At 39.6% G+C, this 19,980-nt stretch overlaps 1 protein-coding gene across 1 annotated transcript; it reads right to left on the bottom strand.

Annotated features, from left to right (window-relative positions):
• Nucleotides 1-3,826: 3,826 nt before the first annotated feature.
• TSPAN8 (tetraspanin 8) lies at nt 3,827-19,290 on the bottom strand. The gene is made up of 8 exons (XM_009973784.3): nt 19,211-19,290; nt 14,374-14,436; nt 11,558-11,686; nt 10,870-10,944; nt 10,677-10,784; nt 8,813-8,962; nt 6,661-6,744; nt 3,827-4,074 (listed from the first exon to the last, which is right to left on the bottom strand). Exons 1-8 carry the CDS (start codon nt 19,268-19,270, stop codon nt 4,021-4,023), a joined length of 723 nt encoding a protein of 240 aa, XP_009972086.1. The 5' UTR covers nt 19,271-19,290; the 3' UTR covers nt 3,827-4,020.
• Nucleotides 19,291-19,980: the final 690 nt, after the last annotated feature.

Genomic DNA, 19,980 nt, shown 5'->3' with positions numbered 1-19,980 from the left:
ATATCTTTATTCTTTTTTCTTTCAGATTAATCTGTCCTGGTTTGCTTCATTCTTCTTTCATTTTTCAAAATCAGATTTCTGTCTATCTGCCTCTGTCTTTTTCTTCGTTGTTATTTTTCTTCCAATAAAGGACTTATCAGTGTTCCTTTCATTGATTATGGAATTCCTGACATTGCTTTACTGGCTCATATTTTACCATAAACTATAACTTCTTTCTTTTTCTATTCATTCTGTATTTTTCCCTCAAATGCAATCCCTTCTGAGAACAACACATTCCCCTGAAATCCTTTAAATGATGTAACAAATCATTCTTTGGAGATAGTTTGACCCAGGTGCGATGTCTTATTTGTTGCCATTAAATAGTCATTTGGTTTTGACATGATAAATCATCAGTTTGTGTTAAATTGACTTGGTTTTAAGTTGGGATTCAGCTTCCCTAACAAAGGCAGGGACAAACTGTCTTTCTTCCATTCTACCATTTTTTTCTTATACTGTCTAAGATTATATGATATATGCTTTTTCTGCCTTTGCCATTCCAAAGCACTAAGGTCTTGGCCATGTGTCCTTACTCTGTATGCTTGATTTTATTGGGTAACATTGAGAGGAACATAACTTTGGATGAGATTGTTGTGAAAAAACAAAAACAACCTTCCTCAACACCCCACAAAAAGAAAACCCTTATGGTTTTATTGTTCTATTGAGGATTTATTGTCAAATTCCATTTCAGCAATTCCAGACATTATGATTAAAATGTGGATGTGGGCTCAGAAAAATGTCCCATTGTTATTTTGAGTCAATTGCTAACTCAAAATGTTCTCTGATAAGGATACCAAGAGGACTCCATGAAAGAATGATGCTGGGATGTCTGTTACAGCATTGTGGTTCTGAGAGGGACATTCCTGCACAGCAGATGAATCTCATCCTACCAGTCCAGAGAGTAACCAGGGCTCATTTCCTAGCAGGCTGGATTATGACTGAGCAAAAAGGTCAATGAATCAATGAATAATCAATGCACTCTCATGGAATTTTATACTAATGTTCTTGACTGACAAATTGCCTTTATTGATTTTAACAAGTTCAGTATTATAGGGTGGGATTAATTCACTGCAACTTTACCTATCTGCAATGCAAATGACGCATCTAACCTCTTTGGACATCTATTTTAGAATGAGATGGCTGAAATCCTAGATGTGCTTATTTCTCTTCATTGTCTATAAGGGGAGTCCAAACAGGTAGCTCAGATATGGCAGGGGTGGTGGATGAAATGATCTTTAAAGGCCCTTTCCTACTCAAACCATTCTGTAACTCTATGATACGAATTTCTACTCTGTAGAGTTTTGCATGTGCCCAGATGAATCCCATCCAGACAGATTTCTGATTGTTTTATGCTTGGTATTTTGTTGTTTCCATTGAAAACTGGAGGAGAAAACTTCAGGAGGCTACAGAACATTGCAAGTAAATAAGTTTTGCAATATCAAAAGCAATGGTCTTGTTTTAGAGGCAAATCCACTTCAGCAGCAATTTGGTAATATTCTGAATGACTTAATTGATTCAATCCCATTTAAACAGTCATGGTAGCATATAACCATACTACTTCAGTTTTATTCCTTAGAGCTTTAGGAAATAAAGACAAATTGCCTAAATAAACAGAGGAACTATTCGCCTCAGCTCCAGATGAAACGCTTGTGTCAAAGATCCTCACTGAAGACATTTTGCTGTTGACTTTAATGCCACTACATTTTTAACAAAAAGTCAAACTCATCATACATAATTAATTAGATGCAAGAGGAGGATATTTTGAGGGGGATATCCAAAACCAGGCCGTAAACAAAATTTAGGAGTACTAACACCTTGCTTTTATACATCTGTCTCCCTCAGAATAGCATACAGGACCAAACTGGTATCCAAGCCAGTATACGTTGTGCCAATCTCATGTCAATGCTAATTACAAATCCACAGCAGCAATACTCAAGTTTACAGCTGCCTGAAGCTAACTACTTCTGTCAAGAAGGATGAGCTGTAGTTTCCTCTTCATGACCATCCATTAGGCATCCACAGCTCTAAGCCCCCTTTCTTATGGGAGACCCTCTGGTCCTTTGTTCAAAGAGAACTTTCCTCCTCATGGGAAGGAGGAGGAGAAAGAGGAAGATGCAATTCTCTCTGCATTTTACCCTTCTACTCCCATTTTTTTTTCTGTAGCAATAATCCAAGAGCCCAGCTGCCATCCCATGATCTGGGTGATTCAGGCTCAGCTCCCACGATTTCAAATCATGGGTAAGCTATGCACAGAAAACAACAGCCAGGGGAGGAGGAGGAACCAGAAGCCAGCATTTCTCCTTCCAGTGAGTACAGCTGGCTTATGGAGTCATGCTTTTTCTCTGGTCCAACAAAGTTTAAATTCTTCTGGCACAGTTACTGAGGTTCAACAGAGGGAAGGGCAAGTGCCAGAACTGTCTGGTAGCTAGATGACTTTCCTGGGAGACACATGAATTTCTAAAAGCAGCTCTCACTGCTTGGCCTAATGGTTTGAGTGCTAGGGAGAGGGTGGGGGACAGGACAGAAACTTCTTTTGTGGATGTGTTTTAAAAGAAAGTGTTTGTACAGATAAATTTTAGCTGAACCCAGTCTTGTCAGTATAAGGCATGGGCAAAGATCTCTGCTCGAGGAAAGCTCCTAATGTATTTATAAGCAACAGTTGCATGGGTCTGTCAAGATGGGAGCAGTCTAACTGTGCTTTGAGATAGTCATGGGCACTTGAGAGGTCTTAAAGTAGAGGAGCATGGTAAAAGGCTTTCTCTTAAAAGCAGCTGTCTGAAGGTGTTTAAAATTGCCCCTAAAGATGAAGATGGGGCACAGCGGGACTTGTGAAAACAAGCTAGCCTCCAATACACAACAGTGAGGCCATCAGCATGCTGTGGAAAACCTCAGCAGGTCCCTACTGGGCATCGTTAGACATCTTCATGCCTTTAAAAAGTCTGCTCCCTGATGCCACCTACTTTCCATTAGGGAGATGCCTGGGCCAGCAGCTCCCTGGGGGCCGGAGCCATGCAAGGTCTCTGCGGCAGCAGGGCAGGGGCTGGCGGGCAGGGTCCACCCCATCGCCCCATCCAGGAGCAGGGCAGCTGGGGGCACTGGGGCAGCCCCAGCCCCAGGCATCAAGAACCTTCCTGGGGATGGGGATCTGCTGAGGCCAGGCCAGGACATGGGTCCATGGGTAGGCTCAGCTTAGGGGGACCCTGTTGTCCACTCGCTGATGGGGAGCCCGCTGCTCATCTTAGACACCCTGGGTGAAGTCTCACCCGCATGACTTCTGTGTACGTCTTGCCTCCACATGGGCTCGGATTTCACCCTTGATGCATACTTGCTCAACATGTGCCACTAAATCCAACTCTCATATGCAATCTAAGCATCATTTGGGCCTGCAAGTGACCATCTCAGCTGCCAGGATATCGGCTTAAATGTCCCTGAAGGGAAACGCGGCTTTCCTATTTGGATGAAAGTTAGTCCCTGTGCTTCTCACAAGTAACAAAACTCTGACCATATATACCATATCGAGTGTCACCCTGACCTGTGACACTCGTAATGAAAACACCCTGCCCCACAAGCAAAACTGCCTGGGGGCATGTGATTCCCCAGGCCAGTCAGCCACTGCGAGATCGTTTGCAGCTGTTTACAATGATTCTGCTACGGGTGGCATAACACCCGTGTGGACACACATTATGGTGAACTCGGAATCTCAACAGGATTTAAATGACGCCTTCAGACAAAATAAACCCTTCAGAAACATAAACAAAGATGTTTATTTCCAATAAAAATTCACATTCACATCATTAAATCTTACAAAGTATAAGGAGGTCATTTTTCAAATTGTGAAGCATCCGTGTGCACAAGGGCTGCTGTTTTCATCAGAACAGCTGCCTGGGACATGCATATATTTATCTGAATGTGCCAAGCCAAATATCCTTCTATCTACAAAGGTTTTGATTTGGCTGGTGACATCGTTCTGACACTTCCACAGTTTCATTTTCTCTGGATCTGGCAGTAGAGGCTCATAGAAAACCCCAAACCAAGAATCTGGAAAACAAAGACATTTCTGGTATTACTTGGCAGTCCTGGAAATCCCAGAATACAACCGATACACAGTGGGAACATTTTGTTTGCAAATGTCTTGAATTTACATGCAGGCTAAATCTGCTATGCAGAAGATCTTTTTCAATCTAATTCTTAAAGAACATGATTCTAGAATACAGCCATTTTAATGAAATCAGTATGTACCACAGGTAAGACAGCAGACATGATAGAAAACTTTCATTTGTTTAGAAGATGGATTGCCTCTGTGAGTGGGGAACCCTAGAACTCTGGGGGTTTAAAATGCAGTTGTTAAATGCAAATGCCACAATGGAGCAGCAAATACTGAGAAGTTCATAAATTCGGTCAAAAATGCAGTCTTATTTTCTAAATTGGAGGAACTTTATGATTTCATTACCTATTATAAGGGTTGTTTCCCTTTGAAATCTCTCTTCTTTTCCACTCCCACTCTCTTTTATGTAAATATATGTGTAAAGGCACACATGTGTGTACGTATACAGGCATACATCTGTACACATACCCCACCATTTTTAATGGCATGTGATCATGCAACAAGTATTTTACATTCATCAGTAATAGATTTGGGATAGAAACACTGAGTATACTGAAGAAGCTATTGATTAAAACAAAAAATTCAGGAGGGTCACCTTCTGTAGTGGGAATTACTGGGTGAAATTACACAACCTGTGACAGACAGCTGGTGAGATCAGAACATCAGAAAGCTTCCTTCTGAATTTAAAATTAACCAGTCTGTGAAGGTGTTTGACAGAAGTGGGAAGTTTCCAATTGACACTTATGAAGCCATGAACATCAGTATGCTTCATTTATTTAAGGAAGAGACAGGGGAGAGTACACAGAATGCAGGGGTACAGCTAAGACAAGGAGATGGACTCACAGCTGGAATTAGCTGACAGGACTTCCCTGGCATACCATGGCCCCATTGTCACTTGCACCCAAGTGAAACTGGGCCCTTCTTCTCAGTATCATTTCCACTAATAGGATAAGCTGTAACCACTAACAGCTCCCAAGTAGCATAATTGAAGCAGCAGAGGGGAAAATGCTAGTGAAGAGCACTTTTCCTTGTCCTCTTTTTATCCAGCATTTTCCAGAGCAGATAGATGGTTAAGCATGTGGCCTTTGATTTGCAATTACTTGAAGAGTCATAATATGCTAGTATTTTGGGAAAGGCTAAATGTTTGTCAAGTGTAGATTGTCAGATGACAATTTGTACCATCTGAGGCTCATATTGTTTATTCATGTTGTTTTCTAATCCTTTTTTGATTGAGAGACGCGGCCACCACAAATGCCAACTGAAGAACAGGGAAGAATTATGGCCAGTGAACTAAAGGCTACAACTCATGTAATTGCAGTAACTAGAGCAAAGTGACTTATAACTTACATTTGGGGTACAGATGCAATTTTACACTTCTATTATATTTTAAAGGCCTTTAAATATTGGTGTATTTCATCTATTTTCCTCCCAAAGTCTACATATAGGCAAGAGACATGACCCCCCCACATATAGCACCTTAAGTAACATGAAGCTTATGACGAGTAAGAAGTTAGTGGCCTGTCCTCCCAGTGCTGCAGCTGTGTAACTCTTCCCAGTGCTGCTTACTATTATTTTCCTGGAAATGTATTTTTGAGTTGAGGCTCTTGCCCACTCTTCTACCACGAGGAGTAATCCTCTGCCAATGATGTTAAGAAGTTTTCACTTGGAATAACAGACTGAACTCTGCACAGCAATCTTCGTCATTTCTGCTTTTCCCTCAAACATCCATTGGCAGGGGGTGGGGGAGGAGGGAAACCACAGAGGAATAGTAGAAAGAAAATGACCAGAGAAAGAAACATGATGAAACCCCCTGTTTCTTTGTAATTTTCTCCCAATCAAAGCCTATCATTCATCAAGTAGCTGACTGGATAACCTCACCATTTTTTGTCTGTTTGGATAAAATTTTGCATGTTATTCTTCAGTGTATGATGAATCAATTAAAATAAAAAGCTCACGTGTTCTGCTTTTTTTACACATAGGAATATATGGAGCAGCACAGGTGTGCACTCAGGCACATTCACACACCATCTTGATGGCTAAGTTATGCCTCAGAATAATAGTTTTGTACCATAATTTCTTTGTGATAGAAATATGCAGTTTAGGGGCTAAGTTTTCTTATGAGATGACTTCTTTCTCCAGAAAAGAAGAGAAAGAGGAGGAAAAGACAGGCTGTTCTGCCTCGTGTCTTCCTGGGGCTGGGTATCCACACACCCCTCTGTCCACAGGGATTGCTGTCAAAGCACAGCCTGGTTCCAGGACTGTCAGATCTTTGCAGAAAAGGTCCCATGTGATACACTTATACAGGCAGCAGGGTGGTCTGATCCCACCTGAAATTTGCAGCTCGGCAGCGATATACTGTTTATATGAAATAACAGTTAAGATTATAGCTAAGGTGAGAGGTGGTTTTCCCTTGTCTATTAATTGACCAAGCCAGGTGTTTTAATCCCATTCCCAGTGTATTTCTATGTAGAACATATTGCTTGTCAGCTACTAAATATTTTAATGGTGTATAGTGGTACCTCAATAATAGCCAGTCCAAAGGCGATCCCCATAATTATGAGCAGATGGTCTTTAAGATATTCGATAATCACAACTCCACAAGGCTGAAAAATAAGAAAAAATTATTAATTTTAGGTAAGCAATATTATCCTAAGGGTATTAGGAATGCATCCTCTAAAATAACTCCTCTCACACTCTTTCTCTCTGTGTTAGAGAAAGGCTATTTGAATTTATTCTGGTTTGTTTCTAACAAACACAAGGAACACAGTTATATGTACCTTGTGCTCTGAGAAAGATATCTGGTCTTTGCCTTTCCAACTATGGAAATGAATTTAGTAGCTGATCATAAAAGGCTACCATTTCAAACAAAGACATACAGCTGTAATGCCTGATGTTTGCATGATTTTCAGCTGACAAGGAAAGAAACATTTATTTTTATTTTCACTTGATAATCATTTGCTGCTAAGAAAGACCCAATGCAACCATGACCAGAGTTGAAAGAGAACTTCAGTTTCCCACTAATCTGATTTTTGGATTTGAAACTTCAAAGATTATTATTGGAATCACACTTAACTTTCTGGATATAAAACCTAGCTTAAAAATTATTTTTGACAAAAGTTTGGTGGTCTTGGGCTGGATCTGGAAGGAAGAGAGTGATCATATCTGAAGTTCTATGCAGAACTACTCTCCTTTTCAATAAATGCATACATCTGTTCTCATAATGACTACATCTTCTCCAGGCATTGACAATAGTCCTTTTGCAAACTGTGGGGAAAGCCAAATCCATCTTAAATCCATTAAAACTATGGTACTGTTCCAACACTACAACTGCTTTCCTCCCCAAAAAAGTTATAGTCTTTCACCATATTTCCTCCCTCACAATAAACACATGGGTCTCCTCCATCTAGTCCTTCTAAAAACCCTCTCATTTCAGCTGACTCAGAACTGCACTGAATTTCAGATCTCTTTTCCTGGATCACAGGAGTTGAATGTCTTTACTAGCATCTAACACCACCATGAAATCTGTGTGTACATGTGAGCGATATCTTGCACCTGCAGTAATTTCACTGATGGTTTCTCATGTGTCCTTTGAGGGTTTGCCTGAGGCCAAAAAGACATTAAAATGTGGCCAAAACAGCCTCTTCGTATACATCTTATTTCCAGACCGGGTTCTGGCATCTATTTAACCAGACTGTTCCCTTGCTTTAAAACAGTATTTGCTTCTGTGGGACTACACAGGGAGGAAATTTGTGTTCAGGCAGGAGCTGTGCATTTAGAAAAGTACATAACCAGGGCGGACATTTGATAAAATGTCAACTTTGTGCTAGGTGCATGTTGTCAAACCTTGTACCACCAGCATTTAAAAAATGCAGCTATTTTGTGCTAGTTTTCCACTTCTTTTTCATATTTTTCTTTGTGTTCATGGAGTCCAAATTTCTATATAAGGAGTCAGATAAATCTTGAAATTAATTAATTGAGATCTCTGCTGCCCACCTACCAGTTTTTGAGTATGCTTTCTCGTTGCCTGTCACCAAACATTTTTGCCTTTTTGTTATATTAACTGCCACAAACTTTTTAAAAGGCCGTAGTTGTAGGAAATTACACTTTGATTATGCTGCCATGAAGCCTACAACATGTAAAGTTTCTTTCCAGCAGATCCTGCAAAATGAGTGTGGGATTTTTTATTAAAGGACTACGAAAACCCAAAGGTACTGCATTTAATGTGTTTGTTTTTCAATATCCCTTAGCCCTTTGAAAGCCTCTGAGTCAACATGTCTACCACCAGAATGAGCCTGGGTAGGAACATAACCTCCTGAGGGAGGAATGAAAGCCAAAGTGTAGCTGACGTGCTGCTCTGACTCAGAGGCATACCCTGACTCCAAAGCCATAATAGTTTTCACCCATAGTAACCATGCTGACTGCTGAGGTTCTAAGGGTACTGCACTGCACAGTTAAAGTACAGGCATCCCAGGAAGAGGAAGCAGCAATCTATTTCATGTATTCACAGTAATTCCATAACAGACGTCACAGGGGCAATTCTGGCTAAAGAAGAGAAGGCAAAACTTTGCCTTTTTGGAAGGATCCAGAACTGCTGACTGTGCCAGTCACCAAAGACACCTTGGGTTAAAACCTATTCTTGGAAAGAAGAGTAGAACATTAAATCTTTCTTACCGTTTTATAAACGAGTCTGCCTTGGAAGAAGGTGCAGAGGTCTGCTGATGGGTTCTTTACTTCACACTCACAGATTTTATTGTTATCAAGAGGAGTATTAAAATTTTTTCCCCAGTCTGCAGGGCCATTCAGCAAACCGCAGCACTGGTTCTGCAAGAAAGGAGGAAATGGAGAGATGAGGAAAAAAAGTGGTGATTTGCAGTTTGAGTAGAGTAGGTGAGGGAGATGAGAGGAACAATGAAAGAGAAATTTCCTTTCATCTTTTCCCACATGGAAGTTGTACCAAATTGGTATGTCTCAAACACCATTTACTATTCTATACCCGTTATAATAATGCAAGAGCACGAGTCTAAAAAAAAAATTAAAAAAAATAAAAAAGGGAAAAAAACAGATTTTCAGTATACAGTGGTCAAAAAGAACTATTCACATACAATAAAGCTAGTAATTGTCAGTGCCAGAATGAAACTGGAACATGGAACAACTCTGGGTATAGTATTTTTGAGAATCAAGTCTTCCTTCTGAAGATTATACTTGGAGAAGGTAATTAACAGCTCCTGTAATATCCACATTTCACATCTTGAAAAGTCAGGTTGAAAATATAAAATTCAGGCACGTAAAACTCTGAAATCTAGAAAAATAACCACCTTGAATGATGGTTAGCCCTTTAAATTAGAAATGGACTGAGGAGGCCAGAGCTCCATTTGGGGTTTGTGAAACCTAAACCAGGTGCAGTTTCACTTCATGTTCCACTTTATTCGAGCCACTAAAGCTCAGGGGTCCAGACTTGGGTTTGAGGTCCTCTCTCTTTTAAAAAACAGCTGGAAATGTTCACATAATTTTATATAAAAGCAAAGGCCGTGGGACATAATAAAGCAATACTGGTCTATTTAAAAATTAATACAGTAATTATGGGATTTTTCATTTTGCTCTCCCTTCAATCATCTCTCCAGGGAGCTGCTTATTATATCAGAAGAAATAACCTGGCTCAGAAGCAGAGGACAAGGCTGGAGGTGGCATGGGGAAGGAGAAGTGGAAGTAATATAAGCCACCCAAATATTGTTTCTTGCTTCCTTTTTTTTTCATACAAGCAGCCTTTAAAAATATATGAATTCTTTAAGCCTACCCATCAAAGTCATCACTCATTAGCGACAACTCCCCCCCTGCCCAAAACCAGCAGGCACCCTGTCAATGAATAGACACAGGTACAAGTGGGAGGGGGAGGGGTCTATACCATCAATGATATCAGTAAGATTCAAGGGTATTCTCTATGTGATACCCAGAAGGAACCTGGCAGTAAGCGTCCACCTTCTGGGGTCCTGCAGGTTGGGGAAGCCAGGGTAGGTATAAGCACACTGAAAACAAACCTCCCTTTTATCATATTTTGTTCTCCCTTCTTACACAGTAAAGTATGGCATTGAATGACTTCATAGCAATAGGCTATTCCAAATGAAGTACACTCCTGAAGTTTTCCTTATTCCCGGGGTAATCTTGCCTTCAAAGTTCTCAGCTGGGATACAGTGAAGGAGCAGTGTCCCTTCAGAAGGGAAAGTTTTAGCAAAGGAGCAGGAAGCCTTCTCATGAAAGAGCTTAGATAACTGTCAGTCTCACTTAAGTGTTTTGTGTCCTTGTTCCATTGCTCTTATAAACACTATTGCACAAAGAAATCACCCCAGGAATCCCATGTCATATCAAGAGAGCAGAAGATCCTTGTGCAGTGCTTTAACTTGCATTTAAGTCAGAACTTTCCCCATCCTCAGGGAATGAAATTCAAATCTATGGCAGAGTAGACATAAAATGAAGCACAGACAAATGCTAGAGATGGAAAAGATAGCAACAGCTCCTGCCCTTTTTACATTTTAATTACCATTCTCTCAAACTTCTGGAACTTCTCTTGAAACACTTTAGATTCTTCTGTAGAGCTTTGCAGTGATTTCACACTCTCCAGGAGAGTCTTGTTAAGGGATGTTTCAATCTGCAAGTACAAATATTTTATTAGTTTTGGGACTAGAAACAAAACTCTGGGAAGATATCAATGAAAATGCAGAATAATACTGTACCTGAGATCTGTACACTGCTCCTAAAATACCTCCTGTGACCTGAAGGATCAGGATCAGAAGCAGTCCAATAAAAAACTAGGAAGAAAATAAAAGAGGAAGAAAAACTATAGTACTTTTGACCAAGATGGTATAATTTCTTCTAAGTGAATGTTAAGACTTCATGTGCTTGACTAATCATGCAGGTAGAATGAACTGAAGTTCCAGTCAGAGCTAATCCATTTATTCCTTCTTTGGCAATGAGAAAAGGGGGTGCTCGAGACAGGGGGTGCTCATCTGGTGATCAAAACAAGGTGCACACCAGAGTAGCAGCATGGTGGGCAGTGCGTAGGTGAGCAGTGTTGGACAGGAGGACAAGGAGGACATTCTAGGAGGGCCAACAAAGGTAACAAATGGGAATTTATGAAATAAAATGGGGTAGGTAGTGGGAGGGGACTGGTGGATGGAAAAAAAGCTAGTGACATGCTCAGGGCTCTCTGGACCCTGTCTTCTTGTTGATGAGACCACCCATCATTTTTTTGGCACTAGAATTCAGAAGGGGCTTGAGTACAAGGTAACCAGTGAAAACACATAATCAAGCATTTGGTTAAACAAAAAGGCTCCCATCCTCATTTGATACTACTTGCAAGAACCTTATCCATCAAATCTATCTGTGGCCTGTTAAAAGTAGACAAATATTTTTCTTTCTTACCAAAAGCAGCATGCACCGGCTCTCCTTTATGGCACCACAGCATCCCAGAAACCCAAGGACCATAATAATGGAGCCCACAGCTATCAGCAGATCAACCCCTGCAAACAGGCTGCTGTCTATCTCTAGCTCCTGAAAAGAGAGGGAAAAAAAATCTTTCAGCTACAAGAAACTCCTCTTAAAACCATCTGTATCCCCCCAAACAAGAGAATTACTTTATAATGACAAATATATTGATTAGCAACCATGGAGAAATTTTATGCATAAACAATCCTCTAATGCCCCCTTCTTAAACATTTTGTTGGGAAGCTCAGTAGAATCTGGCTTTTCACAGTCTTTGACTCTGCACAAGACAAAAGTCAACTTTGCAGAGTAAATAAAGATCTCTTGTCTTTAAAGTGGCTTTCAGTTAGTTTTCAGTTGATGAACCTTTGATTTTTACTGGAAGTAGCAAAATTGATTATCTCAAAATCTCTCCTACATTAACCAAATGTTAAAAAACCAAAACCTCTGTTTGTGATTAGAAGGCCAGGAACATACTCTGTGGCTGAACACTTCGCAGAGTGATGCTGGATATACTAGAGAAATAGATGTATTTTCCAAAGCAGCTTTCATTTTCTTTTTTCTAGGCATGATCTCTAATATTATACTCAGAGATGAGGACTGTATTTTGATGTGTGGGACATTCAACTAAACAATTCATATACCTCAATATTATTAAATATAAAATTATTCAGTTCCCACAGGACTGACAAAGGCCAAAGGCCAAAATAGAGAAAAATGTTCAAAGAATATTTTCCAGTGTGGCTGGTGCCAAGATTAGCAAAAATGTCTGGAAGTTGTCACATTTATCTTCTGATGGAAATTGCAAAGGTATATAGACAAGGATAATTTGAAGAATGTGTTGTTCTTTCCCCTTCCAAGTTGGACTGAACCTCCTGTTATTTATTCTTAGAAAGCTTTATTCATGTACAGCCAAATCCTTATGGTCTGTTCAATTATTACTCAGGCAAAACATACATTCATTTTGAATGGGAACTTTGCCTGCTTAGAGGCAAAAATGTGAGAAAATGCCTTCAATTTTAGTCCCTACTCTTAATTCACAGTTTTCGGGGAATACTAAGTGTCAGTTCAGGAAACCGGTTTGGGACACACTTAAGTATGCTTTTCTGCATAGTAAATCTCAAAAAATAAGAAAGAGTGATAGTGGTTATGGGTTTCCTAGTTCCATTGTACCATCTGAGCCATCATACTAGAGATGCTCAACTGGCAAGTATGACAATTTTAGAATCTTGTAAAATGTTGACCAAGGAGCAAAAGTTGTCATTCTTCCTCTTCCACAGCAGAGAATGGCAGAGCTCTCCACCATGACATAATTTACTGCTTGGCACAATGCCATCATGAACTGAGTTCTGTTGCACCCATCCTCTGCCAGACATAAAACATTTAGGACTGGATGAGGACAACAGTATCATCAGCCAAATGACAGGAAAGATATAAAGCTATCTTCTTATTTCCACAATCTTTTTATTTACAGATGCAAAAATTCTGACTTAAAAATTATTGTTCCTAAGTGATGGATGGTGGTAGAGCAGCAGAGGAATGATCTGAAGATTTGCAACTTAGTCTATACTAGAGGCTCAACCTGAAAGCTGAAAAACATGCTTCCACGTCACACCTGGCCATTTTTTCACTTCTATGGCCAGAAAGCCTCTTTGGAAAAAGAAGTATGTGAAGTAAATTTTCAAATTAGTTTACATTTCTATGGCCTAAATTCACAAGAAGAAATATACTGCTTAAACCTTAGAGTCAGATTGTTCTTCCTGTTAGTATAACAAAGCACCAACACACAAAGATTGCACAATGCCTTTCAGAGAATCATCTACAAGCAGTGAAATCAGCTTTACTCGAGGGTGAATGAATGAAAACACGGTGTGAGTCAGAGGCCCGTGACACTGGGAACACGCTTGGCAAAATGTTGGCAGGGTCCACGGGGGCAAAGGGCCTTTGCACCAGCAGGACCAGCCTCTGCTGCACATCTGCAAGATCAAGGGCTCCTCAAAATTGTATTTTCTCTAGCTTTTCAGAAAAGGAAAGTCATAAAGTCTGAAGTAATTTAACAACCCAGATAAAATCCAGGAGAGGAACTCAGAGACTTTCTTCTTCCCTCCAGGAGAGCTGTTAAGACATTTTAATCTTAAGTAAAGATTTTTGGGTCTCTAAAACTCTTTCTATACAAATATGAGGGGGAAAGGATAAGGTTATTTTTAAGGAGCCACTGAAAATAGAAGGGGAAAATCCTTGCTCCCTTTCAAAGTCACAGTTACTGGGGAAATAAGAACTGTGTTATTGAAGATAGTGAGAAAGGTAAACACACTTCCTACAAACATATGGAAGTAACTCCAGGAATATATATGACTATACTATTCTAAGAGGGAAAGACATTGAAAAGTCTAGGAGCTGCATGGCTCCTCATTATTCTCTCTAACACCGAAATCAAGAACAAAATAATCATTAGTTTTCATTAGCAGACAGAGACACATGTTTTCCAACAGAAATCAGTGTGCGCATGTGAGAACTTACATTAATAACACTAGAAGATACTTCTTGTAGTCACATGTCTGTGCTTACATCCATCATTTATCTGACTACCTGCACCATCTTCTTTAATCTTAAACATCATAAAATACATTAATCTTTACCCACACAAGCCACCTCAACAAAAACATTACAAATTTGTGGAGATGAAGATGGGAAATGAAAGAGTATGCAGTAACTTCCACATTTTATATGATTCTGGTATGACTGAGTGTATTTACCTGCTGAGCATTTTTGCTAACACGTATCCATATAGAGACTCCCAAAATAACAGAACCACACACCTGCAGGAGAAAATAAAGAATAATTAGAAAGATCAGCAATTTTAGATCAACATTCAGCATCCAAATTGCACCAGATGCTGGCCAAAATTCTGAAATCATTTGTTTGGCAAAGTGAAAGAAACATGAATTGCTGGAGCATAGAATATTGATTCATATCCAGGAAACTTCATAAGGGTAGTTAAATCTTCAGTTATGCACCAAATCCCTGATGTTTCTACCTCAGAGGACTCTTCATTTCCTTGATGATTTATACATGTGGTTGGGAAGCACACAGAAATTCTGTCAGATGAGAGAGGAATATAAATTGCTATTGTATGTATATAACATGGCTCAAAAGAACATTGTTTCTTGTATAATGGAAACACATGAGATTTGATAAGGCATGTTTGTATAAACATTGTTTCTAGAATTATTCAGGACACATATCTAGAGACATTCTCTATGGTAAAACTATCAGGAAAAGTTCAAATAAAATCTTTCTACTGTTTCTATTGCAACAATATCTGTTCATCTCCAATCCTTAGAATATTCCTCCTGTAAAATGCCTATAGTTATTATTTCCATTACATTTTTTTCAGAAAACAACAATACTCGGTCATGTGAAAGTTAGACTGCGATGACTTGCCTTAAGATTTTGAAGTCAGAGCAGATGAATCTCAGGTCTAGACACATTCCCTAATCACTAGTTATGATCCTGTTTTGTTGAGCGTTGAGGTAATGTTCCACTGTTCACCAATCACTCTATTCCTAACCTTGTCCATGATGATTTTTGCACAGAATTTCTCTTTATTAAGTGTTGGAGATAGATAATTAAGAGGCTAATCAGGTGTAAGGATTGTGCCTACTGAGATGACTGGTAGGAAAGTGAGATCATTGAGGACCAGAGAGTAGTCACATTTAGAACTATCTTCCTGTATGCCATTAATACTCAAGTTGTAAATGGCCCTGAAATAATGTTATGAGCTTCCCATGAAGACTGGGATTATTCCTCACATTTTAAAATTACAAGAGCTATTTTTATATGTTTTAGATAATTTTTCTCTAAAAATACTTTCCCTGCAAAAAAGTTTCATATAATATTCAGCATCAAAGACTATAATGACTTTAGCAGATTATTTAATATGGAACAGAGCCAGCACTCAGACATGAGTACCACACATTTTCCTGCTCTAGGTAAAGGTCCTATAAGTACATTTTAAACATGAAAAGGAAAGTTGTACAATCGATGACAGGTATATCATGTTATCAAATTTAACTAGAACTCCCCACTGAAACCTTCTGAATCCCACTGAATCTGCTTAGAAACTGATGGTGTCATATGACTCTATATTTGGGTCTTGTTCAGCAGCACTATGTGAGCCATGTGGCTTTGCACCAGACATCATGGGCTTGCTAATGTGAAAATTTCCACTGAAGCAACTATTGCTACAATTCCAAACAGAATTTGGCCCACTGCTTTATTTATTACATAGGACCTCCCATAAAAATACAGCACAGTAGTAGAAGTAAATATAGCTGTATGTACAGGAATGTACCAATCAGATGGGAATGCTACAATGTTTATTTCCTCCATTCAAAAAATAAAATAAAAATTTTTAGTAGGTTGTATATATTTTAATTATAAAAATAGAGTTGGTTTAGGCTGATAAAAAAAATTGCTCCATTTTAGTAAAATCTTAATGTTGTGTTTCTTTTTATTTTCATAATATACAAAGTGTACAAGAACACACAAAGAAAAGTTTTGAAATAGCAAATCAAAATGGTCTGTTCCCAGAGTCCGAGTCAAATATTTCAAGTTTGCTGGAATATTCCATCCTAATTATTAAGTTTTCTTAAAATAAACTTTTGAGTAAAGAAATTATCATTTCAGGAAATTTCATTTTTAATGAACTAGTATTTTCCAATTGAATAAAACCAGCTTCTATGAAAAGGTTTTCTCAAAACTAGATGGCTATTGTAGTTTTGCCTCAACCCCTGACCAAGAATCAGTGACCCTGTCATGGTCTCATAAACTGACCAAGACTAGGACTGTTGTCCTTCAAATTCAATAGGTCTTTCTCTTCTTAAGCCCTTTAGTCTCGGTGTGATGAAGAAATACAGCCTAGTTAAATGAATATCACCTCAGATGAGCCTGCTGTGACTCTGGACCAGTAATATATCAAGACTCTGCACTTCTCAGATGTGGGAATTCTCTCCACTAGCACACACTTTTTAAGCAACCAGTTTAAAGGTATCAGGGGGTGTTTTCTATGAGATTGGTCCTCTTAAGGAAAACATTGGACTGGAACACTTCTTTGAGATACCTGAAATCAGAAGTGCTAAGATGGTCCTACAGAGAATGCAGTCTACAGCTCAGCATACCTGCTAAGTTTGTGCTGCTACTTCCAGGGATCGAGATGTTCAGAGGTAAGGTATGGGGATGTAGATGGGACTGCAAGTCTGGCATCAACAACTGATCAAAGATTGCTCTGTCACTAATCGCATTGCCTCAAGCTAGGATCAGACATCAATATTTAGTGCAAAATATTGGTAATTCTACAATTTTGCATGATATAGAGAAGCAGAAGCTGACAGAATGAAGGCAGCAGGTGAGACTGGATATCCTGCAACCTCTGAAGAAGTGAAAGAGGTAAAATCTGACCTACATGTCAGGTTTAATGCACAAAACTGAGTTAATCCTTAATTTAAGGACTATTAAAAGCCCCATATAGGCACCTAGCTCCAAAGCACAAGCCTTCAAAAGCCCATGCTCAGCTTTCTTTCACCAAACTGGGAGGATGCAAAACTCTATGGACATGCTGGAGCCCAGCATGGGGGTCATGGGGTTATTAATTCCAAGGGGGCACATGTCATGTAGTGAAGCCAGAGCCACTTTGCAGGGCTATCTTAGACTATTCCAGGGCTTACCTGCCTAGTTCTACGCTGTTAAAGCTGCTTAGAAAAAGGCATCAGAAAGCTGGAAAGCCCATTCCCAAGTCCTCTAAGAGGGGGCTCTCTACCCAGAGAGATTACAAAGGGCTTAAAATGAAAGGACACCAAGTAAATATGCAGCCGTTGCTCTTATCTAGTTAAGGTTGAAGTCACCTTCATTTCCCACTATCAGTTTGATTTTCCACTTGCCAACTGCCTTGTGCACAAGGGGCATCTGTGGGACCAGTGGCTGTAAAGACATCACTGTTCCCTGTACTTTACAATGGCAACTTAATGATTTCCAGAAATTAGACAGGAATGTGAATCAAAGTATTCAGCTTCATTGTACTCCATCAGCCCATATTCCTGTTTGCACCACGTATGGTCTTCCCTGTCCTGGTAGTGCTAAACCTTTCTTTAAAATAATTAACTATAGCTGCATTCCTGTCCTCTGTCCCATCCAGAGAGTCACATGCACAGGAAATGCTCTCAGCATATTCTTCCCCAGAATAGAGTATGGATTTTCCTAACTTTGACATAAAGAGATGTTTGGGAAGTTTGTTCCATGCCTGCTTGTTTCCTGAGCTTTCAAGACTCCTCCAGGATCTCATCCTGTGTTTTCTTCTAGGAAATCTATGCTGTCACTGGAGGATTAAGCATGGGGCATTATTCACATGTCCGTTCCAGTAGTTTGGAGCTTTTCTAGTGCTAGCCTGAGACATTTGCCTATGTTTTAGCTTACAGTAAATACAGATGAATGTGAATAGGAAAAACTTCATGAGGGTCAGGAACTCCAAGGCAGAAACTTATGGATTCTTTAAAGTATCAGTGCAGAAAAACTTCAACACAGATGTCAAATATCTTCAATTTGCCTTGATGAAAGTGAAGGAAGAAGAGCGGGGAGGCAGTTCAAACTATCACTGGCCTGCTAGGAATTTCTTTACAAGGCCCAGAAGCTATCAAAGAATTTTGTTAATTCTTCTCAATTTGGCTAGCCACAAATTTTCCAAGGCTACTGTTTGTGGTCCCTTTTGAATGGTATCACCTTTTCACTTGAAAAAAATTCCCCTGAGGGAAAGCCCGTAATGTGGCTAGTAGTTCTGCTTCTGGTTTCAGTGAACCTCTGGTGAACCTGACAAATCCTTGTCGGGAAAGTTGACAGTGAAGTTGAACCATGAGAGAAATGTTCTTTAACTCAAACCTTTGCAGAGCTTTCAGGACCTGAAACTCTTGCAAACCAGTTGAGATGTGATAAATAGACAAAGAAGGTTCAAACGACACCCAGAAATCTATCTGGTGCCCTGTGCTGTATCTGCCATGATACAGCTATTGTCAGTACTGCCAGCTCATACCATTTTACAAACATTTACTGTTCACCATCAGAAACTAATTATGACACTGAATGTAAAGCAAAGAACCACAAAGAAGGATATGAAAACAGTTTATCAATTAGGAGGCTAAAAATACAAGTGAATTTTCTGTATCTTCTGTTGCAACTACATTTTCAGGATCATGCCGTTCGGATGCAAGCAGCAGACAATAAAAACAAGAGAATGATGTATTGTAAGTGGAGAGTCTGTTATCTTCTGACTGAAATGAGTGATGTCCCTTGACATGAGAAGCGTGATACGGGCAGGGAGACAGATTCATGGCTAGTCTACTTTTGAATGTGGAGGCAAAGCTATTTTGAAGAAAAAAGACAAAGGGAAGGGCAAAAGTTAAACATGTTCTCCCCTCCCTGATTTAGAATCGTACTCTGGTTCCACTTATGCTCTATTTTCTTTGCCATTCCTTCAACTACAGCGTTCAGATAATGTTGAATACTTTTCATGCATCACTAATAACTATATAAACACCAACTTACCCAAAATAAGAAGTTGAAGATGAACATGGAGTACTTCATGCAGCCACTTACACCCGCCATTTTCAACAAGCTGAGACAAAAGCGAACACTGCAAAAGAAGCTTTCTTAAGAGTTTGACCTTGATAAAGAAGTTGCTCCTGCGTCTTCAGAAAACCTCTCAAGCCACGTCAAATACACCGTCCTCTGCTACTGAAAGTAAAAATTGTGACCGAGGCATCGACAATTATTTAAATAGTATCTATATCACAGGTAAATATTAACCAGAGCATTGGGGAAGCACTACCAGGTGTTATCACTGAGTCTCCAGACTGCTATTGCGTCTTTGTGATTTGTACTTTTCTACAGTCCTGTTAGTCTTGTCCTACGCCTCCAAAGTAAATAGATAATGCAGCAAAAGTCATAGTTTCAAGAGAAAGGGAAGTAAGCATAAAAGCATTTTACAGACCTACTTTTAAGAGGTGGAAATGACTGCATTTCTTAATGCTTTTAAGTTGCAGGGTTTACTCATTCATTGTCCACTGATCATTGCCAACATTCATTGAGTTGTGTTCACCCTCCCACTCCAGACGTTCAACTGGCATAAAGGGATGGGTCTGTGTTACTCAGCAGAGGAGGTGTAAGGAATATGCCGCCATTTTTTTCCTCTTGGTGTCTACTACAGATCTTTTTCCTCTTCCTCACCAAATCAGGACTCCAGGAACCTGAGCACTGTGGTGCACAAAACATCCTGCTGTGCAGGTTTCCAAAAGTGTTGTGAACGCCAGCACAGC

The sequence above is a fragment of the Tyto alba genome, unplaced genomic scaffold, assembly GCF_018691265.1.
Source record: "Tyto alba isolate M040663 unplaced genomic scaffold, T.alba_DEE_v4.0 Super-Scaffold_2, whole genome shotgun sequence".
Lineage (NCBI taxonomy): Eukaryota > Metazoa > Chordata > Aves > Strigiformes > Tytonidae > Tyto > Tyto alba.
This window is presented reverse-complemented; position numbering and strand designations above follow the sequence as displayed.

Bases quoted from the DNA above. Each gene is read 5' to 3' on its own strand.
- TSPAN8 (XM_009973784.3), bottom strand. From the start codon at position 19,270: ATGGCGGGTGTAAGTGGCTGCATGAAGTACTCCATGTTCATCTTCAAC. The intron at 10,945-11,557 runs GTAAGAAAGAAA...TTTTCTTCCTAG, and splicing joins GCCGGTGCATGCTGCTTTTG to TTTTTTATTGGACTGCTTCT. The intron at 6,745-8,812 runs GTAAGAAAGATT...CTTATTTTTCAG, and splicing joins GCAGACTCGTTTATAAAACG to CCTTGTGGAGTTGTGATTAT.